The sequence below is a fragment of the Ciconia boyciana genome, chromosome 2, assembly GCF_034638445.1.
Source record: "Ciconia boyciana chromosome 2, ASM3463844v1, whole genome shotgun sequence".
In the NCBI taxonomy this organism is placed as follows: Eukaryota; Metazoa; Chordata; class Aves; order Ciconiiformes; family Ciconiidae; genus Ciconia; species Ciconia boyciana.
The window spans coordinates 37139270-37157641 of NC_132935.1; the positions used below are offsets into that span (position 1 = coordinate 37139270).

Consider the following 18372-nt stretch of genomic DNA (forward strand, 5'->3'; position numbering starts at 1 on the left):
TTGTGTTCTCTTTGTTATGTTTACATGGAACAATCAAGGGCTACTGACAGTCCCTTTTTCAAGCTGATTTGCTTAACACACTGATGGCTTGCTGTAGAGAGGTTTTGCACCTTTCTCCCTGTTTGTTTTAGCCTGCTTGTTATAACCGTGCCATATTGGAGGGTGCTTTAAATCTTCAAATTGTCAGTTATTTTAGAAAGGAAGACCCTTGCGTGTTGCCCACCAAAACATTCACTAACCATTATTCTTCAGAACCTCAGCTCACACATTGCAGTTCATTGACCTGTATTCCTTTTCTCTACAAAAATGGACTTTTACTGTCACATTTCCTGTGAGAAACACTCAGTGTGAACTATCAAAGATGCAGCACTCGTGCTATCTGGAAACCTGCATTGTTGTACTGTATCTAGCTGATAAGTGTTACAGGATACACTACAAGCACATCTACTCAGTCAAGATCATGGTAGGTAAGATGTAGGAGAGTACTGCATTGTGAAAGGTTCCCCATGAGGTTTCTGTGGTAGTAACTGGGTGGGGATATTTTCTTTTCATAAAGCCCTGATACTGCTAATTCTAGTAACACAGATTTAAATTACTAAAAACAAATAACCCTTTGTAGTCCACAGGAAAGTCCTTTCAAAACCAATGGGGAATAACTGGAACATTTCCAGTGCAGGAGCATCATTCTTTGGGTTCATGTTTGTAGAACAGGGTTTACAGCTGGCCTGTAATAAATAGTTGCCATGGTCATTAAATAACTGGCATGCTGTCTTGGAAACTAAAATGTAACTGGAATCTCAAATTATTCCACCAAATATACACACACAAAAAAAAAAAAGAAAAACTTTAGTCATGCAGCATTAGTTAAATATCCTTTAATATGTTCTGCTTTCATGAAATCTTCAAGTTTCATGTTGGGAATGTGGGGTCACAGAAATACTGTGATATTTTAGTTAACAGCTTTTGGGGTATATACAGTAGGAGTGCTAAAAGTTCACAGCCTTATGCTGTGATTTCAGACAGAGCTGAAGAAGGTAATATGCAATTAAAGTTATAGCAGGGGTTTAGAGAGCAGTTTCAGGTAAGGACCTGTCTGTGCCAAAGGTGATTTAGGAGTTTCTGTAATGGCATCCAGCCACTTGTTACTTCACTCCTCTTCAAATGATTCCTGACCAAATTAGCAGCTCCTACATCCAGTGCTGAGGCTTGAGTGGGTCCTCTCTAAGCTATCTGTGAAGTGATAACAATATATGTGTTTTGGAGTTTACACTGTATCATTCTGCAGGAGAGGCTTAGAATCATCATATAAACTGTAGAATTAGTCTAAATGAGGGGGCTGCTCTTGTGGAAGTGAAGAGAGTGAGTGATAAGAGGAGGAGGAGGGAAAAACCTCTGGAATTGCTTTGCTGCAAAGGATCCAGCACTAGAGAGGCTGTAATGTTTCCTTCCCCTGCCCTGCAGCATGGAGAAGAAAAACAAGGCATATCTTGGGCATTAGCATCTTTGCACTTGACTGAAGAACGCCCTGCATTTTTTAAGTCATTATGGTTTGAGAATAGAAACAAAGAAAGTAACGGTCTCCTACATGTAATTCAGTGTTACAATGCGAAAAAAAATTCAGCATTAGCTTGATAAACAATAAAAAACGCAAAGCTTTCAAATTAACTCTCAGTATAAAGTATAAAATATATGGTAAGTTTTTATTGGCCACAGTCAGAAAAAGAGCATTTCCTCAAGAGGAATACGGAAACATTCTTGTTTGCTTAAAGAATTAGTTTGGAAAATGATTTAAGTAGAGATTTCACTTGTATCCTGTTGGCATTGAGTACTGGAATTTCCTGATGTGGTATATGCTAAAGTTAAGAGCTTTGGACCTTCTGGTGCCCAAAGGTTAAACTGAAACAATGACATACCTAACAGTGAAATTTTGCTTTGTATTGTTTCACAGTTGTAGGTTTTTTGTTTTTCTTTACATTTTTACTCTGAAAAACCCCTTCTGGTTGTTTAAACTGTGCTTCCTGTTTTCTCACTGCCTAAATAATACTTTAAAACCTTGCAGAACAATATATAATGGTGCGGGGGACAGGGAAAGAAAGCAATCATAACCAGTCCTGCAAGGCTGAAAATCTAGTAGCTCTGTAGAGGAGACTATTTACCAAAGCCACACTTGGAAAACCATGTCATTTCATTACAACAGGAAATATTTAAAGACAAGCAATGAAATGAAGATCAGATGATACTATTAATTTAAAAAAAAAAAAAAAAAAAAAGAAAACAAAACAAAAAAAAAAAACCAAAAAAAACCAGAACCACAGAAAATGTGTATGTATAAAAACAGGAAATTAAAAGTATTTGTAGTGCTTCATTCCTATTTTTTCCCTAAACAATTATATTAAAATTCTGAAGTTAAGTATTTTCCTCCTGCCATATCTGCAATCCTAATGTAATAGCTTTTGGACTAGGAATTGAAAATTATCAGACTTGTTTCATTGATGGCAAAGAGTGAACAGTAGAATAAATGTTTGGTGATTTGCTTTTCCATAACATGATTTTCATTTTTAATTAAAGAAATGTCACAGGGATCTACAGAAGTTAGAGAACTGAATTTGTTGAAGTTCAGATTTACACTGAAGACTTAAGGGCTGCAGAATATGTGCATTGAAGTAAACCCCAAACCTGAAATGCAGTCATATCTAACACTGGGGAAGGATAGTACAGCCCCAATTTTGGTTTGGGTAATTGTATTTGTAATTTCTTTGAGCTGTATATTTTAGTACTTGTTCTTTAAAAAGTAATAATTTATTGTTCCAGTTCTTCTTGTTTCTAATTGTTCCCATGTAAGAGATTTATGTACTTAAATTAAAGAAGTAGTAACTGTTACAAGATAATTTAAGCAGGCAATAAGGAGGAAAAGATACAGGCTCATGGAAGCAGATGATCTAGAAACTAAAGGCATTTATATTAATCATCGTGGTGTAGATGATACAGATGAAAAAATGTACGAGGAACAAAAGGACACATATTTGATGAAAAGTGAAATGGTCATCGAGGACTTCTTGGTCCACTCCTGAAATATTCTGTATTTCATAGTATCTGTCCTGTTATTGCTGTCGCTCCTTATAGGTTTTCTTTTAATCACCCTACAGTATGTGGGATCCTTTATTTTATATTTTTATATGCATCCCATCTATTACTTTCAAAATTTTTCTTCTGTTTTGTTTTTTTTGGGGGGGTTTTTGGGTTTGGTTTTTTTTTTTTTAGAAATTAACGCAGTGTTTGTGATATCAGTGCTGACGGATTTAGAACATCAGATGTTGAGCAACTAAGCTACCTGCACTATAGTTTCTCATTAATTTAATTATGTTATTTTGCTTGCTTGCAGTGCTGAGGCAGGGACTAGCGTTTAGTCCTGTTTATCGGTTTTCCTTGTCTGATGGCACTATCGTTTCTGCCCAAACGAAGAGCAAGCTCATCCGTTCTCAGACAACTAGTGAACCTCAGCTTGTAATCTCCTTGCATATGCTTCACAGGTAATCCTCACCAGTTTATTACATCCACATGCTGCAGAGAGACAGGGAAAGTAAGAAGTTGCCAAAGCAAATATGTTGTTTAAGGCTGATAGACATTCACTTGACCTAGAACTGATAGCATGAAAACAAAATAAGTTTTTGACTTCAATGCTTTCAGCAGGAAAAGACTGTAAGATTATTTCAGGACTTACAAATGGCATGCTGGATTTTCACATCAAGATCTTCCATTAAACATACAAAATTTCCTTTAATCTCATGTTCTTAATTTCAGTATTTTAATTTCCTGTATTTTGCATAGTAGACACAAAAAACTTTCCAAATGCAATTAAATCTAGAAAACTTTGAAGGATTAAATTCCTGTAGTTCACAGTCAGTCATATGTTGGGCCTCGGTTGTCTTTAAAGAATAGGTTATGATTATTAGAACTGCATTTTAGACAAACTGCATATTTTAACTCCTTGTCTCTCTTCAAGCTGTGTCTTTTGTGGTGCTTGGAGTAGTGGTTTTCATATGTCCAATCCTGAGAAATGCCACCACTATTAGTTTTTAAGAAAAAAGGCACAGGTAATAATATGTTGAAGTCAAGGATAAGTAATCACTGATCTCAGAACTTCAATGTAAAATTTGAATTAAGTCATTGCATGTCCTGGTATACTTGTGTCAGATTTTGTTTCAGGTTTTATTTGCTGATTATAATTACAATGCTGTTTCCCTGTATCCACAGTATCACTTTTTTGAGAGGAAGAAAACAGCTCTAAATGTAATTAAAACTGAAACCATTTTACAGAGATTGTAGATTTGGAAACTGACCTGACCAAAAGCTGTCTGAAATTTGTTTTGTTTGGATTGCTGAATATACTTGGTATTTCATGAAGTGCTAAATTTTAAATCTACAAAAGCACTGTTAAGTTAAAAATGGTACTTGCAAATATTCTTGCCTTTTTTTAGCAGAACACTGGTACTATTGTATGTGTAATAAGGTTTTAAAAATCCACCTCTCTTTTTATAGTTAATGTCATTCACCTTTGCCTTTATACCTAGGTAACAAATACAGAGTAACAAGCTTCACTACTCTGTGTGCTTCAGTTCTTTCACTTCTTATGCTTTAGCAAAATGCGAAGGTTTATCTGCACTTATCCTGTGCAAGTAGGGATGGTTTTCATCTCATCAAAAATACATACTAGGAATGTTCCATTAGTATTTGCTTTTGAAAGTCCAGAGTTGATTTGATTTTTCTCAGAACCTAATTTTTTTCTTCCTAATCTACTTGACTCTGTCTCTTTTATAGCTTTTAGCATTTGGGAATATGTCTGATTTTTCTGATTTAAGTTTTAGCACAGAAGTAAAAAGTATATTGCATCCCCCATAAACTAATTAAAATCTACTGAGGAAAAGAGAAGTGATCTCCAGGTGCTCTCACAAGAGCTTTTTCTTTGTGTCTCTTCTGTTTCCTCTGTCTTATAGCCTACAACTCTAAAATATGAGTTTCAGCTCCTATGTGTGTGGCTTTTCTCTTTCTTCTCCTCTTTTCCTAAACACCCATGCAGGACTGGATTGCTAACAGTCTGTTCCCATTCTGAAGTAGTATCCAGTAGTTCTCTTGGCTCACAAGCTTTTTTGGAGCAGTATCGAAATATTCTGGCAGCGTAGAAATGCAACTTTTTCGACTTTCCTTTCACTGTGAACTTGGTGGGCAAATAGCCCACTCCAGGCTTGTGGGGGGGCTAACTCAGAAATTCAAAACTCCAGCAAACAGCTGTCCACAGCTGTCTTGTAAAACATGTATTTGTTTGGGTCATAATGTTTCAGATGAGATTTCTCTCAGTTCTAGAAGTTAGCTATTGCGGAATTGTAGGGAAAAGATATACATTAAAGGGATAGAGTCTGAAATTGTAACCTATCTGCATTTCTAATGACATTTAAATGAAGTATAATTTTGTTTTTCCTCTCTTCCAGTGATTTGTTAATGAGGTACTGAAAAACCATACTGTTAATGTGCAGCCATGTTGGGAGTTGCATATCACTTCTGTCAAATTGTCAATTTGTTTTTAATTGTAGGTTTGTTGTGTTATTTTAAAGCAAGGTTTGGGGTTTTGCTTCTTTTTCTGTAATGTAATTGCAAGTTGGCCACTGTCATTTTAGCTAATGGGTTGTTTTTCTTCCCCTTGCCACATAGAGAGCAGAACGTCTGTGGAATGAATCAGGATTTGACTGGACAAGGAATGGGGAAGATATTGAACCCAATTAGCTCCAGCAGCCCTGCCCATCAGGCCATGTGCAGTGGGAACCCAGGTCAGGATATGACCATCAGTAGCAATATAAATTTTGCCATAAATGGCCCAAAGGAACAAATGGGCATGCCAGCAGGCAGGTTTGGTGGTTCAGGGGGAATGAACCATGTGTCAAGCATACAAGCATCCACTCCTCAGGGTAGTAACTATGCACTAAAAATGAATAGCCCCTCACAAAGCAGCCCCGGCATGAACCCAGGGCAGCCAAACTCTATGCTTTCCCCAAGGCATCGTGTGAGCCCTGGAGTGGCAGGAAGTCCTCGCATCCCACCCAGTCAGTTCTCCCCTGCAGGAAGCTTGCATTCACCCGTGGGAGTCTGCAGCAGCACAGGAAATAGCCATAACTACACCAACAGTTCCCTGAACGCACTTCAGGCCCTCAGCGAGGGCCACGGCGTTTCTCTAGGATCGTCGTTGGCTTCACCTGACCTAAAAATGGGAAATTTACAAAATTCCCCTGTGAATATGAATCCTCCCCAGCTAAGCAAGATGGGAAGCCTGGACTCTAAAGACTGCTTTGGACTATACGGGGAGCAATCGGAAGGTACAACTGGACAAGCAGAGAGCAGCTGCCATTCAGGAGAACAGAAAGATAACAGTGATAGCAACATGCCACCGGTTGTCAGTGGTGAGAGACCTGATGGACAGAATAAACTGCATGACGGAAAAAGCCAGACAAAGCTCTTACAATTGCTGACCACCAAATCGGATCAGATGGAGCCTTCACCTTTGTCCAGTACCATGGGAGACGTTAGCAAGGACTCCACGGGAGGGTTGCCTGGGTCTGGTTCGGCACACGGAACCTCGCTCAAGGAGAAGCATAAAATTTTGCACAGACTATTGCAGGACAGTAGTTCTCCTGTAGATTTGGCCAAGCTCACAGCAGAGGCCACAGGCAAAGAACTGAACCAGGAGTCCAGTAGCACAGCTCCTGGTTCAGAGGTGACTGTTAAACAGGAGCCAGCGAGTCCTAAGAAGAATAATAATGCACTACTTCGCTACTTGCTAGATAAAGATGATACTAAAGATATTGGTTTACCAGACATACCCCCAAAACTGGAGCGGTTGGACAGTAAGACAGACCCTTCCGGTAGCACAAAGTTAATAGCTATGAGGACGGAAAAAGAAGAGATAAGCTTTGAGCCTAACGAACAGGTAAGCAAATCTTTGCATTACATGTGAAAGAGATGTTCTAGGCCTGCATTCCTGCCATCTTAATTTTTTCCAGACGTCCCCTAAGAGTAATTTCGTGTCACTTCAAGAGGCTGTTACGTGTCTTTTGAAATCCAGTCTTCACTCAGTTTTCCAGTTGGTGTTACTAAGTTGTGATCATCACTCTGTCTCAAAGAACAGACTCTGCCTGGGAGGAGATGGATAGCGCAGGGACTGAACGCTGGGGAACTTTCCCACATGGTAGTCAGACGAAAAGAAAATACTGCTAACTGTTGGTTAATGATAGCTTATTGACAGCTTTTCCCATAGGCTGTTGTTGAACTGCTGTGGGCTAGATGGGCTCTTGACCTAGCCCAGCATAGCAACTACACTTCTCCCATGTAAAGCAGGTTCATGCTCAAGGACAGGAGTTATTTGAAATGGCTGATACCAACTTTGCATTACTGGTCTTTGTGCTATACTTGATCCGCAAGTTAAAATCAAGGCAAATAGACTTCCCTCGTTTCTGTGCCAATTAAGGGAGGGTTGTCGTTGGTTTGGTTTTTTTGGTTTTGGTTTTTTTTGTTTTTTTTTTTACTCAAGAAGTTTTTATATTCAACCCCAAGTTCCCATGGATTATTAATAGTTCAGCGCAGAGATCATGTCTTCCTGTGCAAGGTTATCTGCATTGAATTTTCCATTCAGAATTTCTTTGCGTTCTATGCACGATTGCTTGTTGCTCTGCTGCCCAACATATTAATAAACTATATGTTGTTAGGACCTATGCTAAAAAGTGTTATTTCACAGGCCTTCATGCAGAATTCACTTTCAAAAAGCACCAGGTTCCCATCACCCAGAATGCTCCAGTTTTCAGAGCTTTGCAAGAAAAAGGGATGCAGCAAAAGCAATTTGCTACTTCAATATTACTGTTTGTTTTATTTATAAAACGGGTAATTACAATATCAATTTTAGTATAACGCATTTTCTGGGGAGTTTATAACTAGCTGGAGTTAATGATCCTTAGCTTTGTCCTACACTATCAACTCTCCCAGCTGGTCATTAATCCCTAGGCAGTGCCCTGTGCATGAAGCCTTAGTTTGTAAATCATGATCAGATCATACACTGTGCAAATGTTCATGACTCTCATTCACAGCCATGTCCTTCACTTTTAAAATATTGTGTATTTTTAATGTGCAGACTAGGTTTGAGCTTGTTTTATTTTTGTGAATCTATTGTATTTTTTATTATTGTGTGTATAATTTTTTGTACTTTCTATATTGTATTTTGAGGCTGAGGAGGGATAGACAACATTTTCTTAGCCCTAAGTCACAGCATTGGATTTTTTTTTTTCTACTTTGTCCTTTTGGCAGTCTCTAACCAGTAGACAGTTCTTTCAACAGTGTTATAACCACAAAACGTAGAGGCCAAACATGCCACTACATTGTGGACACAGCATTGTTAAAATCTCAGTTATCCAAGTGTCTCCTAAGGTTACTTCACTTCTTGTGTTTCAACAGAATTTGACAGCTATTGCCATTATGTAGAAGCAATTGTGGTTTTTCAATCCTTCCCATGCTTTAGGGGGAAACTGAGCCAAATTACACTAATTTCTACAGGGATTAATCCTCAAGGCTGGATGTTAGTTTAGTTCTGAATACAGCTACTATTTTGCAGTGCCTGTAGAAGGAGGGCTTAGATTCTCCGTAAGAACTTATGCTTTATTAAGCTAGAAAAACACAGATATCAAGCAATTCACAGCTAAACTGGCAAGAATAAACTATTGTAAAAATATCTAATAGATTACAATTCCTAATTCAGATCCTACACATTGAAGTCAATACTGGATTGAAGGCAGAGATCCTTCAGTCCTCAGTATTTGATACTGGACAGGAATGTAGAGTTTGGTAATCACCAAAAAAATTATGTCTAAGTAGATCAAAATCATGGCCTTCAGATGGGTTACTCCCCAAGAATTAAATTTCGAAAAGAATTAAAATTTCCTTTTTCATGATCTCTGTGGAGTAGACAAGAAACAGCTTAGCTTGTGAACCCATTCACAAAGAGCAGCTTTTGTCCCCTCCAGAAGTTAGCTGTCCAGTCCAAGGCAGTCCTACGAGCTCCTTTTATCGTTGATGGAAAAATAGAAAAATACTCCAAGATTTTTCTTATCTTATCCTAATGTGTGTCTAAAATAGGGAAGGTAAGCTGCTCTCTAGTAATGTTCCCATTGACTAGTGGTAGCCTAGATGGCTAGTTTAAACTAGATGCCTTACTTTTTAATGACTAAAGATAGCCAAGTTGCCTCTCAACCTAAATGTAAACATGCAAGACTGACTTTAAAGAAAGAAGACTTTGGTGTCTACGAGCATTGCCAACCTCAGGCATTTGAAAATCAGGTCCCCAATATTATGAACTTTGTAAGTGACTAGTCTGTTCATTTTTTATTTTTAGGCTTTGTGTTTCAGAGGTCAGGGGAGGGATTTGAGGGGGTTGGAGTATGGCCTATGGATGTATTGCCTTTTCTTAAAATTTGAAGACGGAGATTGTCTCCCACGAGAGAGGGAAGCGGAGGTATAGGAAGGTCCAGGAATTGGGGCTGTTCAGAAAACCACGAAGCAGTGCAGGAGTCGTGATAAAGTGGTAAGGGCTGAAGTGCTGGGGCTTCCTCAGCACCTAGGCAAGGGGAAGCCAGTCCCGCAGCTGTGATGGAAGGCTGCTGGATAATGACAGAAGGGCTTTTGTTGCTCCCATTGGTTGTAAATAGGGTTTTTAAACCTACTTAAAATGCAGTGAAACCTGGAGCTGAATAAACAGGAGAAGTTCAACGTGGAGTAGGAGAGGAAATGGTGGGGAATATAAAATAATGTAAGCGTTTATCTAGCTGAAGGCCAGGCCTTTAAACAAATAACCACTTTACCCCAATTATAAAATCACTGAAAATATTTAGCATCAAAAACTCTTCAGCTTTGGAAGACCGTCTCCCACAGGAAGTGCTCATTGCCTAAATTTAGATCAAAGCTGTAACTATTTAGTACAAGACTAGAACACAGATTCTTGTGCTAAATTCTTCCATCCTCCTGCGTCCTTCCCCCCCGCCCCTTCTTCCTCCCGTATGTAAAAATTAGCCGTGTGCTTGTGTTACCTATTTTGCAGGTTTATTTAAAACTTCTCCTCCCCGAGGAATGTTGTATTTTTAAGTAATTAGTCACTGGAGTGTGCAGTTTCTCTGGAAACTGCAGCGGAGCGGCAGTGGGATGGCCTCTGCAAGGGGTTTCGGGGTGTTGGGAGGCAGCAGAGCCATTACGTTTTCTCCTTTTACTTTTGGAGTGACTTTCTGAGCAGGAAATGCTTTGAAGTGCACCACTGTACTAAAAATAGCAGTCTTCTAGGTAGTGTGTTTAAACATACACTTCTGCAGAGAGCAGCAACTGACAGGAAGCCTTTCTCAAATGGCAGAGAATATTTCCAGTGCCGCCATAGCTTTTTCCTTTCCTTGGTGGGATGATGGTTATCAAGCTGTATGAGGCTGATTGCTATTCCAGTTAAGGCAGCTGTGGGGGAGAGGATGAAAGAGAGACCTGCTGGGGAGGCTCAGCGGAGCTTTTCCTACAGCACCAACAGTCGTAGGACTGTTGCTATCAAGCACCATGAGTGCTCCTATCATTCCCCACTACTGAAAAAGGAAGGCAGTGGAAACACGAGTCCTGATTTGCTACAGATTTGTTTTATAGGGCATCCCTCAGCAGTAAGCCTACATGTCCCTGCTGGTCCACCAGCAACTGTGGAGCTGCCATGGTGGGACTTCATCCCGCACTCTCCTTCCCTGTGCCCCACTGCTTGTGCTGTCTCTCAAAAAAACCCGTGTCGTGCTTCTGGCTGCAGCCAGCACACGCTGCTGCTGGTCGGGAGCAGCCCGTGTAGTGGTCAGCAGATGGTCAAATCTGACAAGGACTGGCTAACAGCTCAGGGGAAGGCGAGTGAAAGTGTAGGGGGATGTCAGAGAAACGTCGTGTGCTGAACAGTGGTCAGGTATTGCCTTGCTGAAGAAACATTTTGTTTAGCCGTATTGTTTTGCACTGCAAAACTCTTCCATAAAATTGGGTGTGGATTATTATATTCATATTACAGATTAAGAAACTAAGATGTAGAAAATTGAAGTGGCTTATTCTCTGAGAAAGAACTTGGCGTAGTGCAGAGTAAAAGCCTTCTCTCCATAAGTGTACTCTCCTCTTTTTTAGCCAGCAGACAATATAGACAGCCTGTTTGTCTGACAGGGACTTTGCAATGCCACAGTCTCCACCAGTGCTGTTCCAGAAATCATCTTAAGCATGTACCTTTTCGTCCTAAAACTCAGAAACTGTTCTGGTGTTCCTCACACACTTTGTCAACTCTGCTGTCCTCTTGCTTTATGTGGAAACCAGTATCTTCTAAAATATAAAGTATTTTCTTTACACATGCCCTTCATCTTCCAAAAACCTATTTCTTGATGTCCAAAATCCATTAAACTCATGAAGGACATTGGTTTCATCTTGAAATTCTATCAAAAACTTAGAATGGGGATTCCATTTGCTGAATGGCTTTCAATTAGAGTTCTGTTTCCAGAAGTTAGTAGTAGATTAGCCTGATAATATAATGGGATTTCTAGACAATTGTTTGTTCAATGCAGTTACCAGGGAGAAAAAGACTATATTGATTCCACTTCAGATTTACTTTTTTCCTTCTTTTTATAATCCTTTAATTTATGGCCAGTTTGGAGCAGGGATTTGGTTTTGTTTACCTTTTATGGTCAAATGTTTTGCCCACGCTACAGAAGTCGCTAATGAGCTAACTTGGGGTTTATATAAGGCAGGTATAGTTTCAAGTTGTGTCCCCACCAAAAGACATCCTGCTGAAAGGAAGAAAGCCCAGATGCCTCTGTCATATGTCGTCATAAAGGAAATGTATACATGGATGAAGTTTGGAATACAGGGTCTCAGTGCAAGCCATGGGCATTGCCCGTGGTGCAAAAGAGATCTCCAGGGAGTTTAGGATCTTATCCAGTCCTTTACAATCCATGGAAGCTAGACTTTGACATAGAAACTTTTGTACGCCAAACCTCACCTTGAGGTGTAACTGCCTTTCAGTAAGCAATTAACACTTTAATCTACCTTTCTCTACATGATGGTGATAAGTACTTTTCTAAAGTAGGTACTTTTTCAAATGCAAAAATATTTCTAAGCACAATTTGTCTTACATTTTCTGGTACTTAGTGTCCCAGTTCTATGGAGATTGTTATAATTGTATTGCTTCGAGATAGTGAAAATATGTGCACGAGAACTTTCTTGTGATGCTTAGCACTTTATCAGGCTTTTTTTTTTTTTTTTAATTCATGACAAATAATTGTTTTACACAGAGGTTAGGGTGTGCCTTCTATTTACATAAAGTTCAATTTAGACCATTAACAAAATAAATATAGAATATAAATTAAAGAAAAATCCCATGAAACTAACCAAGTAAATATTTTAATGCTAGTTTCTGCACATATGGTGCCATTGAGGGTGAGTCTGGAAGGACTTAGGCTAACATCATAGCTTGGTGTTAATTCTAAATCTATTTTGGAGCTTTTGCAGCAGTTGAGAACCCTCATCTCATCAAAAAATAAAGATAAAATATTTGATATTGATTATGTTAAGCAAAAACAAAGGAAGGTTATGTATTTGTGGTGTTATAATACATCTGTTGTATTTGGCCTTTCTTTGCCACTTCCTGAGAGGAATTAAAAGCATCTTGGGGAGTGCAGTTTTCTGACACATTTGGATCAATATGTTCTTCTCTGGCTTTGTTTTGGGTTTGGTTATTTTTTTACATCTGATGTTGAAACAAAGAATTGCAGTAGCCAGAATGTTAAAAACAACAACAACAACAAAAAGCAAAAAAGACACAAAGTCCTGCACGAAACCAAACAAAAAAACCCCTGCAACATATAAAACTTCTCTTCACTGTTGGCTCAAATATGTTTAATGAAGGCCATATGTCTTAATTCTCCCAAAAAGTACTGAATCATCCTTCTATAATTTATGATACTCTACATCAAGTTTCCTCTACTGGCTCTTGCAGTCGTCTTGTACCAGATCTCCCAGTGCTCAAAAGGCAGCTCCTATAAACATTGCTCACAACTGTCTCTCGGAGCAACTTTTCTGCTTATCACCTGTCTGCACAATGATTTAGGCTTCCTATAATCACATTTGATTCCTCCTGGCTCTGTGTTTTCTGTTGGTGTGCTGTGTCCGCCCAACTGCTTGTAAAGTGCCTGGAAGACAGTGAGTCAGCAGGGGGATTTGTCAAGAGCAGGTAATGTCGGACCAACCTGTTTTCCTTCTGCAAGAGGGCAGTGGGCTTTTTGGCATAAGGGAAGGACCGTATGCCATGTGTCTTGTTTTGAGTAAGGCTCTTTGGCAATCTTACGCATGGCATTCTCGTAGGCAGATTAGAGATGCATGGTCAAGACGAAACTGCTGCACATGGGTAGGAAGCTGTTTGGAAATCCTTACACACAAAGTAGTTATTTAAGGATTCACTGTCAAAATGGAGGTGCTACAGGAGCTCGTACAGCATCTAGAGCTGCTCAGTGTTTTAGTTAACCTAAATAACCCAATGAGAGAATAGAGCGTATGCTTGGTAAAGCTGCGTGTGACACTTGAATGTCTGCTGGACATTCAATGTCTGCTGGACACTGGAGGACAGAATTCACATTCAGCTGCAACCAGGAGATATGGAGGGAAAATCTTAAGAGAACATTCAAGATGAACAAATGCTAATTATTATAATTAGTCAAGAATAACGTCACAGACTTTAAAAAAAAAAAAGAAAGAGGGGACAACTGGCTAGATAGGACTTTTTCAGAGCTGTGTCTAGGGATCATAGTGAGCACAAGATGAGTGAGAGTCAGTAATGTCATGTAATTAAAAAAATCACAGGCTTTTCTGGAATATGCCATCAGAGTGTACTATGTGTAGAGTAAATTTTCTGCTATACTCAGCAGTTGTAAGGCTTCGTCTTAAGTCCTGTTCTGGACACGGCACTTCAGCAAAAGTGTGGATCAACTGAAGACAGTCCACAGGAGCAACAAGAGTAATGAGAGGTCTAGAAAACAGGTTATATGCTGAAGAAAGTTCAGCAAGCTGAGATTGTTTATTAACTTCAGCTTAAAACCCCAAAATGCATGTTTTCAAATACAGAAAAGGTTAGAAAAAGAAAGGGGAACACAATTTTGTTCTCCAGATTCAAAATATGACAGGAAGGAAGGGCCTAAATTTCAGTGAGGGAGATTTTGCATTGACACTGAGGAAGAAAACTCAAATAGTAAGGATGGCAGAGTGCTGAAACCAATTCCCCCAGGAAGCTGTGGATTTTCTGTCACTGGATGTCTTTAACAAGAGGCTATATGAACTTCTTTAGGGAATGGCATACACTGATTTTGCCTTGAGGCTTTAAATTTCTTCCAGTCCTCTGATTCTGTGATTTCCTACCATTTTGCCAGTAACACCAGCCTCCAGGTCACCCACATGCTGCCTTTTAACAGAGTAAACTCTTTCCTCTTTTGCACCATATGTTCCGATCTGTAAGACTCGGAGGTGATGTGGAAGGAGTAAAGAGTAATACCGTGTTTATCTGCAGCCAATCATCCAAAAAGGATATGTAGAGATGTAACCTTGAGGCATCTTAGCTACCTTTGAATAAAATAGCTGGGCTTCCCAGGAGCAGGTTAGCTGTGGCAGCAGGAGTTTAGGTCGGACTAACGTGCAGTGATTCCTAGCTAGGCTGTGAGAGCCTCGGCAGGTAGTTTAAAGCCATCTCAGGTATTTCTACGTTCTCCTGTGATCTGCGGTGTAAGCTTGCTCTCAGTAAGTAACAAGTTCACAATGTGACGGTAGGACAAAAAAGAACAGGAAGAATTGTATTTCAGTTGTGTGCATGTTTGTGGTGGTGTTTCTCGGTTCCCCATCCTTCATGGCTGGCTGCTCACTCTCTGCCTCTCTTCCGTCATTGCACATTTCCTAATGAAGGCACTGATTTTGAGTAGGTTTTTGTTATAAATACTGTCATGAAAGGTTTCCTGTGCAACTTGGTGGTAACTGAGACTGGACTGCCTGTTGGTAATGATTACCCAAAAGAGTTTTACCCTATTTAAAGGTTTGGGAGTGGAGAATATACATGTAATAATTTCCAAATTTCAGTCAGAAAAAGATCTTAATTCTGAGGGTTTATAGACAGACCAGAAAAAAATACTGGTGAAAATCAACATTTTTAAGAAAAACATGCAGGTCAGTATTTATGTTAGTATAGGATGAACTTAACTTTTTTCCCCATCTTCATTTCATGGTAGGTTTCTACAGAATTGAATGTAACTAGATGTCTCTTTTTTTTTTCTTACTCTAGAGAAGTTATTTTCACTGATTTGGGAAGCTGTGAGCAAAATAAATTCCTAAACCTAGTAACTAGCTGACAGGTTTTAATTTATAGTACTTCACTGAAATGCGTATTTCTTGCCAGTTAACTTATACAGAGTTATTCAGTGTTAAGGTTTTGAATGTAACAAAGAAAATGCGTATGGGGAATTGTTTTAGCCATGAAGCAACTTTTCCGTCGTATGCTTTTAATCAAGTCATAAAGAGACTAGAAATATGACTGTACTGAAAGGAATATTGGTTATACCTACATAAACCCCCATCTTCATTACTGTTGGATCTCTTCCGCTGCCAAGTTATCCCTGCTGTCTACACCCGTCACAGAGCGCACAGGGAGAATCGCCCCTTTGCCCGAGGTACAGCTGGTATGGCTGTTTGTGCATCCCGATGCTGGGGTTTTGAGGGGGTGCCAGTGCCACAGCAGGCTCTGCAAATGCAAGGCAGACGAGCCCAGCTGTTGAAGTCCCCTTTCAAGAGCTTTGTGAGCTTCCTCCACATCGGGCTTCTTGCAGGAAGCATCCGAAGCCGGTGCAGGCGTAGCAGTGGCGGGCTGCCTGGCTTGACGCAAGCAGGACGCCGACAGCAGGCGAGCAGCGACGTGTACTGTGGGTTTGTGTGTTTTTTTTATTGCAGCCAGGCAGTGAATTGGACAACTTGGAGGAGATTCTGGATGACCTGCAGAACAGCCAGTTACCGCAGCTTTTCCCAGATAGCCGCCCAGGCGCGCCAGCGGGCTCGGTCGACAAGCAAGCCATCATCAATGACCTCATGCAGCTCACCAGTGACAGCAGCCCCGGCGCGGCTGTGGCCACGCAGAAACCAGCAATGAGGATTTCACAGAGCAGTGAGTCCGCCATCCACCCGCGTGTAGGCAAAGCCCGCAAAGCCCCGGAGCGGCGGCCGCGGTGCCCCGGGGCCGGCCGGGAGGAACCGGCAGCGCCGCCGCCTCCTCCGCTTTGCGCGGTGACACAGCGCCATCTGCGGTCGTCCCGCTCCCAAAGCGGGGGTTGTGTCTCTGTCGCCTTACGTGGAGGTTGTGTCTCAGTCACGCAGCAGCCTGGGGATCCGTGCCCTCCGAGGAGTTTTAAGGGGCACCCTCAAAAGAAACGGAACGTCCCCTGCTGTTGTTAGAGGGGCTGCTGCTGTGGCGGGAGCTGTGGCACGGAGCGCGCGTGCATCCTATCGCTCTCTGCAGCCACCTGAAAGGAGGTTATAGTGAGGTGGGTGTCGGTCGCTTCTCCCAGGTAGCAGCTGACAGGACAAGAGGAAATGGCCTCAAGTTGTGCCAGGGGAGGTTTAGACTGGATATTAGGAAATTTTACTTCACTGAAAGGGTTGTCAAGCATTGGAAGAGGCTGCCCAGGGAAGTGGTTGAGTCGCCATTCCTGGAGGTATTTAAAAGACATTTGGATGAGGTGCTTAGGGACGTGGTGTAGTGGTGGACTATGTAGTGTGTTAGGTTTATGATTGCACTCGATGATCTTAAAGGTCTTTTCCAACCTAAATGATTCTGTGATCTTCTGCTGATGCAGAGCGCTCCTTGTCAGCAGCCCTTTCTGTAAAAGGGACGAGAGAGGCTTTTCTAAGTGTGAAGCAGAGCCTTCTTCTAAAACCACAAGATTAATAGAAAGACCTATGATTAAGAGGAATGCCCAAGTTTAATTTGAAATTGTGGCTTTTAATTGAGTCACTTCCAGCTGACGCTGTTCCTTAACTTTATTAATTAACTTACAAATCAGCGTCGAGGTGTTGGTCTACCGCCATAGAATAATGGAAAGCGAGCAAGACCGGAGTCTTATCAGCTACGAATGTTGAAGAAAATAGCATAAAAAGCCACCGCTTCATTTTTTTCTCCTGTTGGCTAGTATGGCTGCATCTATTTACCCCTTAAGCTGGTGGTTTTTTTATAAAATATAGGGTGTAGATAATATTTTTAGCCATTCTGATTATATTAAAATAACACTGTGCCACTTTCATATGAACTCAAATTATTACTTAGAAATGTTTAAATAAATATTAAAACCACTACAGATCCTTAAACTATCATTTGTTATCAGTGTTGCTCAGAGAAAGATGTTTGGATTTAATGTACTCGGTTTTGTAAGTAGGGGGGTACTAAGAGCAGCAGCACATGAGTCAGAAGGAAGTCTCCATGCATCTGAAATCTTTAGCATATTCTTTCTGAAGCAAGGTCTGCTGGTTCCTTCCACTGTAGCCTTTTGGCTTTCCAGAGTTAACCTGGCTTTAAATCTGCTTTCAAAGCTACCGGCAATACAGTAACAGTATGATTGTAAATGAGAGTGTCTTGGTGGTTAGCAGCAGTTCTGTAAAAGCAGCATCCTGTTTCCCATGTAAATTAAAACCCTGAAACTTTTTCCCCCAGCTCAGTCTTGTATCTGTGCCTGATTCCCCTAGGGAACTTCTGCCTTGTTTTCAGTAGAAGAGCACACAGAAAACAGGTGCACAGAACTAGTCAGTGGCTTCTCATATGCTCACGGAAAAGCAATGTAGAATGAATTCCAGATCATACACAATTCCAAAAGAGGTTTGGGATTTAAAAATTTTTTTTCTGAAGGAATAACCAGCTTTCATTTTACAGGTTTTACATGAAAATACTTAAAATATTTTTATCTGTTTGAAAAAAAAAAAAATACAAGACTTGAAAGCTGCTAGGTTTGCCAAATTGCTAGTTTGTTGTGGGGGGGACAGGGAGCCTCCTTCAGTCCCGTCCTGACCAAGAGTAGAATATGTGATCTGAGCACCATCACGTCTCATCAACTGTGGTGTTATTTTGTACTGCATTTCCAGCTTTCCTTTTTGTAGGATCAGTGGGTGCTGGCAAAGCTACCCATATAACAACTTACTCATCTATGTGATTTTTTCAGACTTCTGGGGCAAACTGTTCTGAAACTGTCACTGAAGTTCGGTTTTGGTTCAATCCTTAGACTTTAT

General features: G+C 40.4%; 1 protein-coding gene across 6 annotated transcripts in view; it reads left to right on the plus strand.

Annotated features, from left to right (window-relative positions):
• NCOA2 (nuclear receptor coactivator 2) overlaps positions 1–18372 on the plus strand; it is a 197530-nt gene that overhangs the window by 149015 nt on the left and 30143 nt on the right. For all 6 annotated transcript variants that reach the window (XM_072852358.1, XM_072852357.1, XM_072852360.1 and 3 more), the window contains 3 exons: positions 3383–3530; positions 5707–6976; positions 16054–16264. In XM_072852358.1, the coding sequence (XP_072708459.1) occupies positions 3383–3530; positions 5707–6976; positions 16054–16264 (1629 nt within the window). The remainder of the gene's footprint in view (positions 1–3382; positions 3531–5706; positions 6977–16053; positions 16265–18372) is intronic.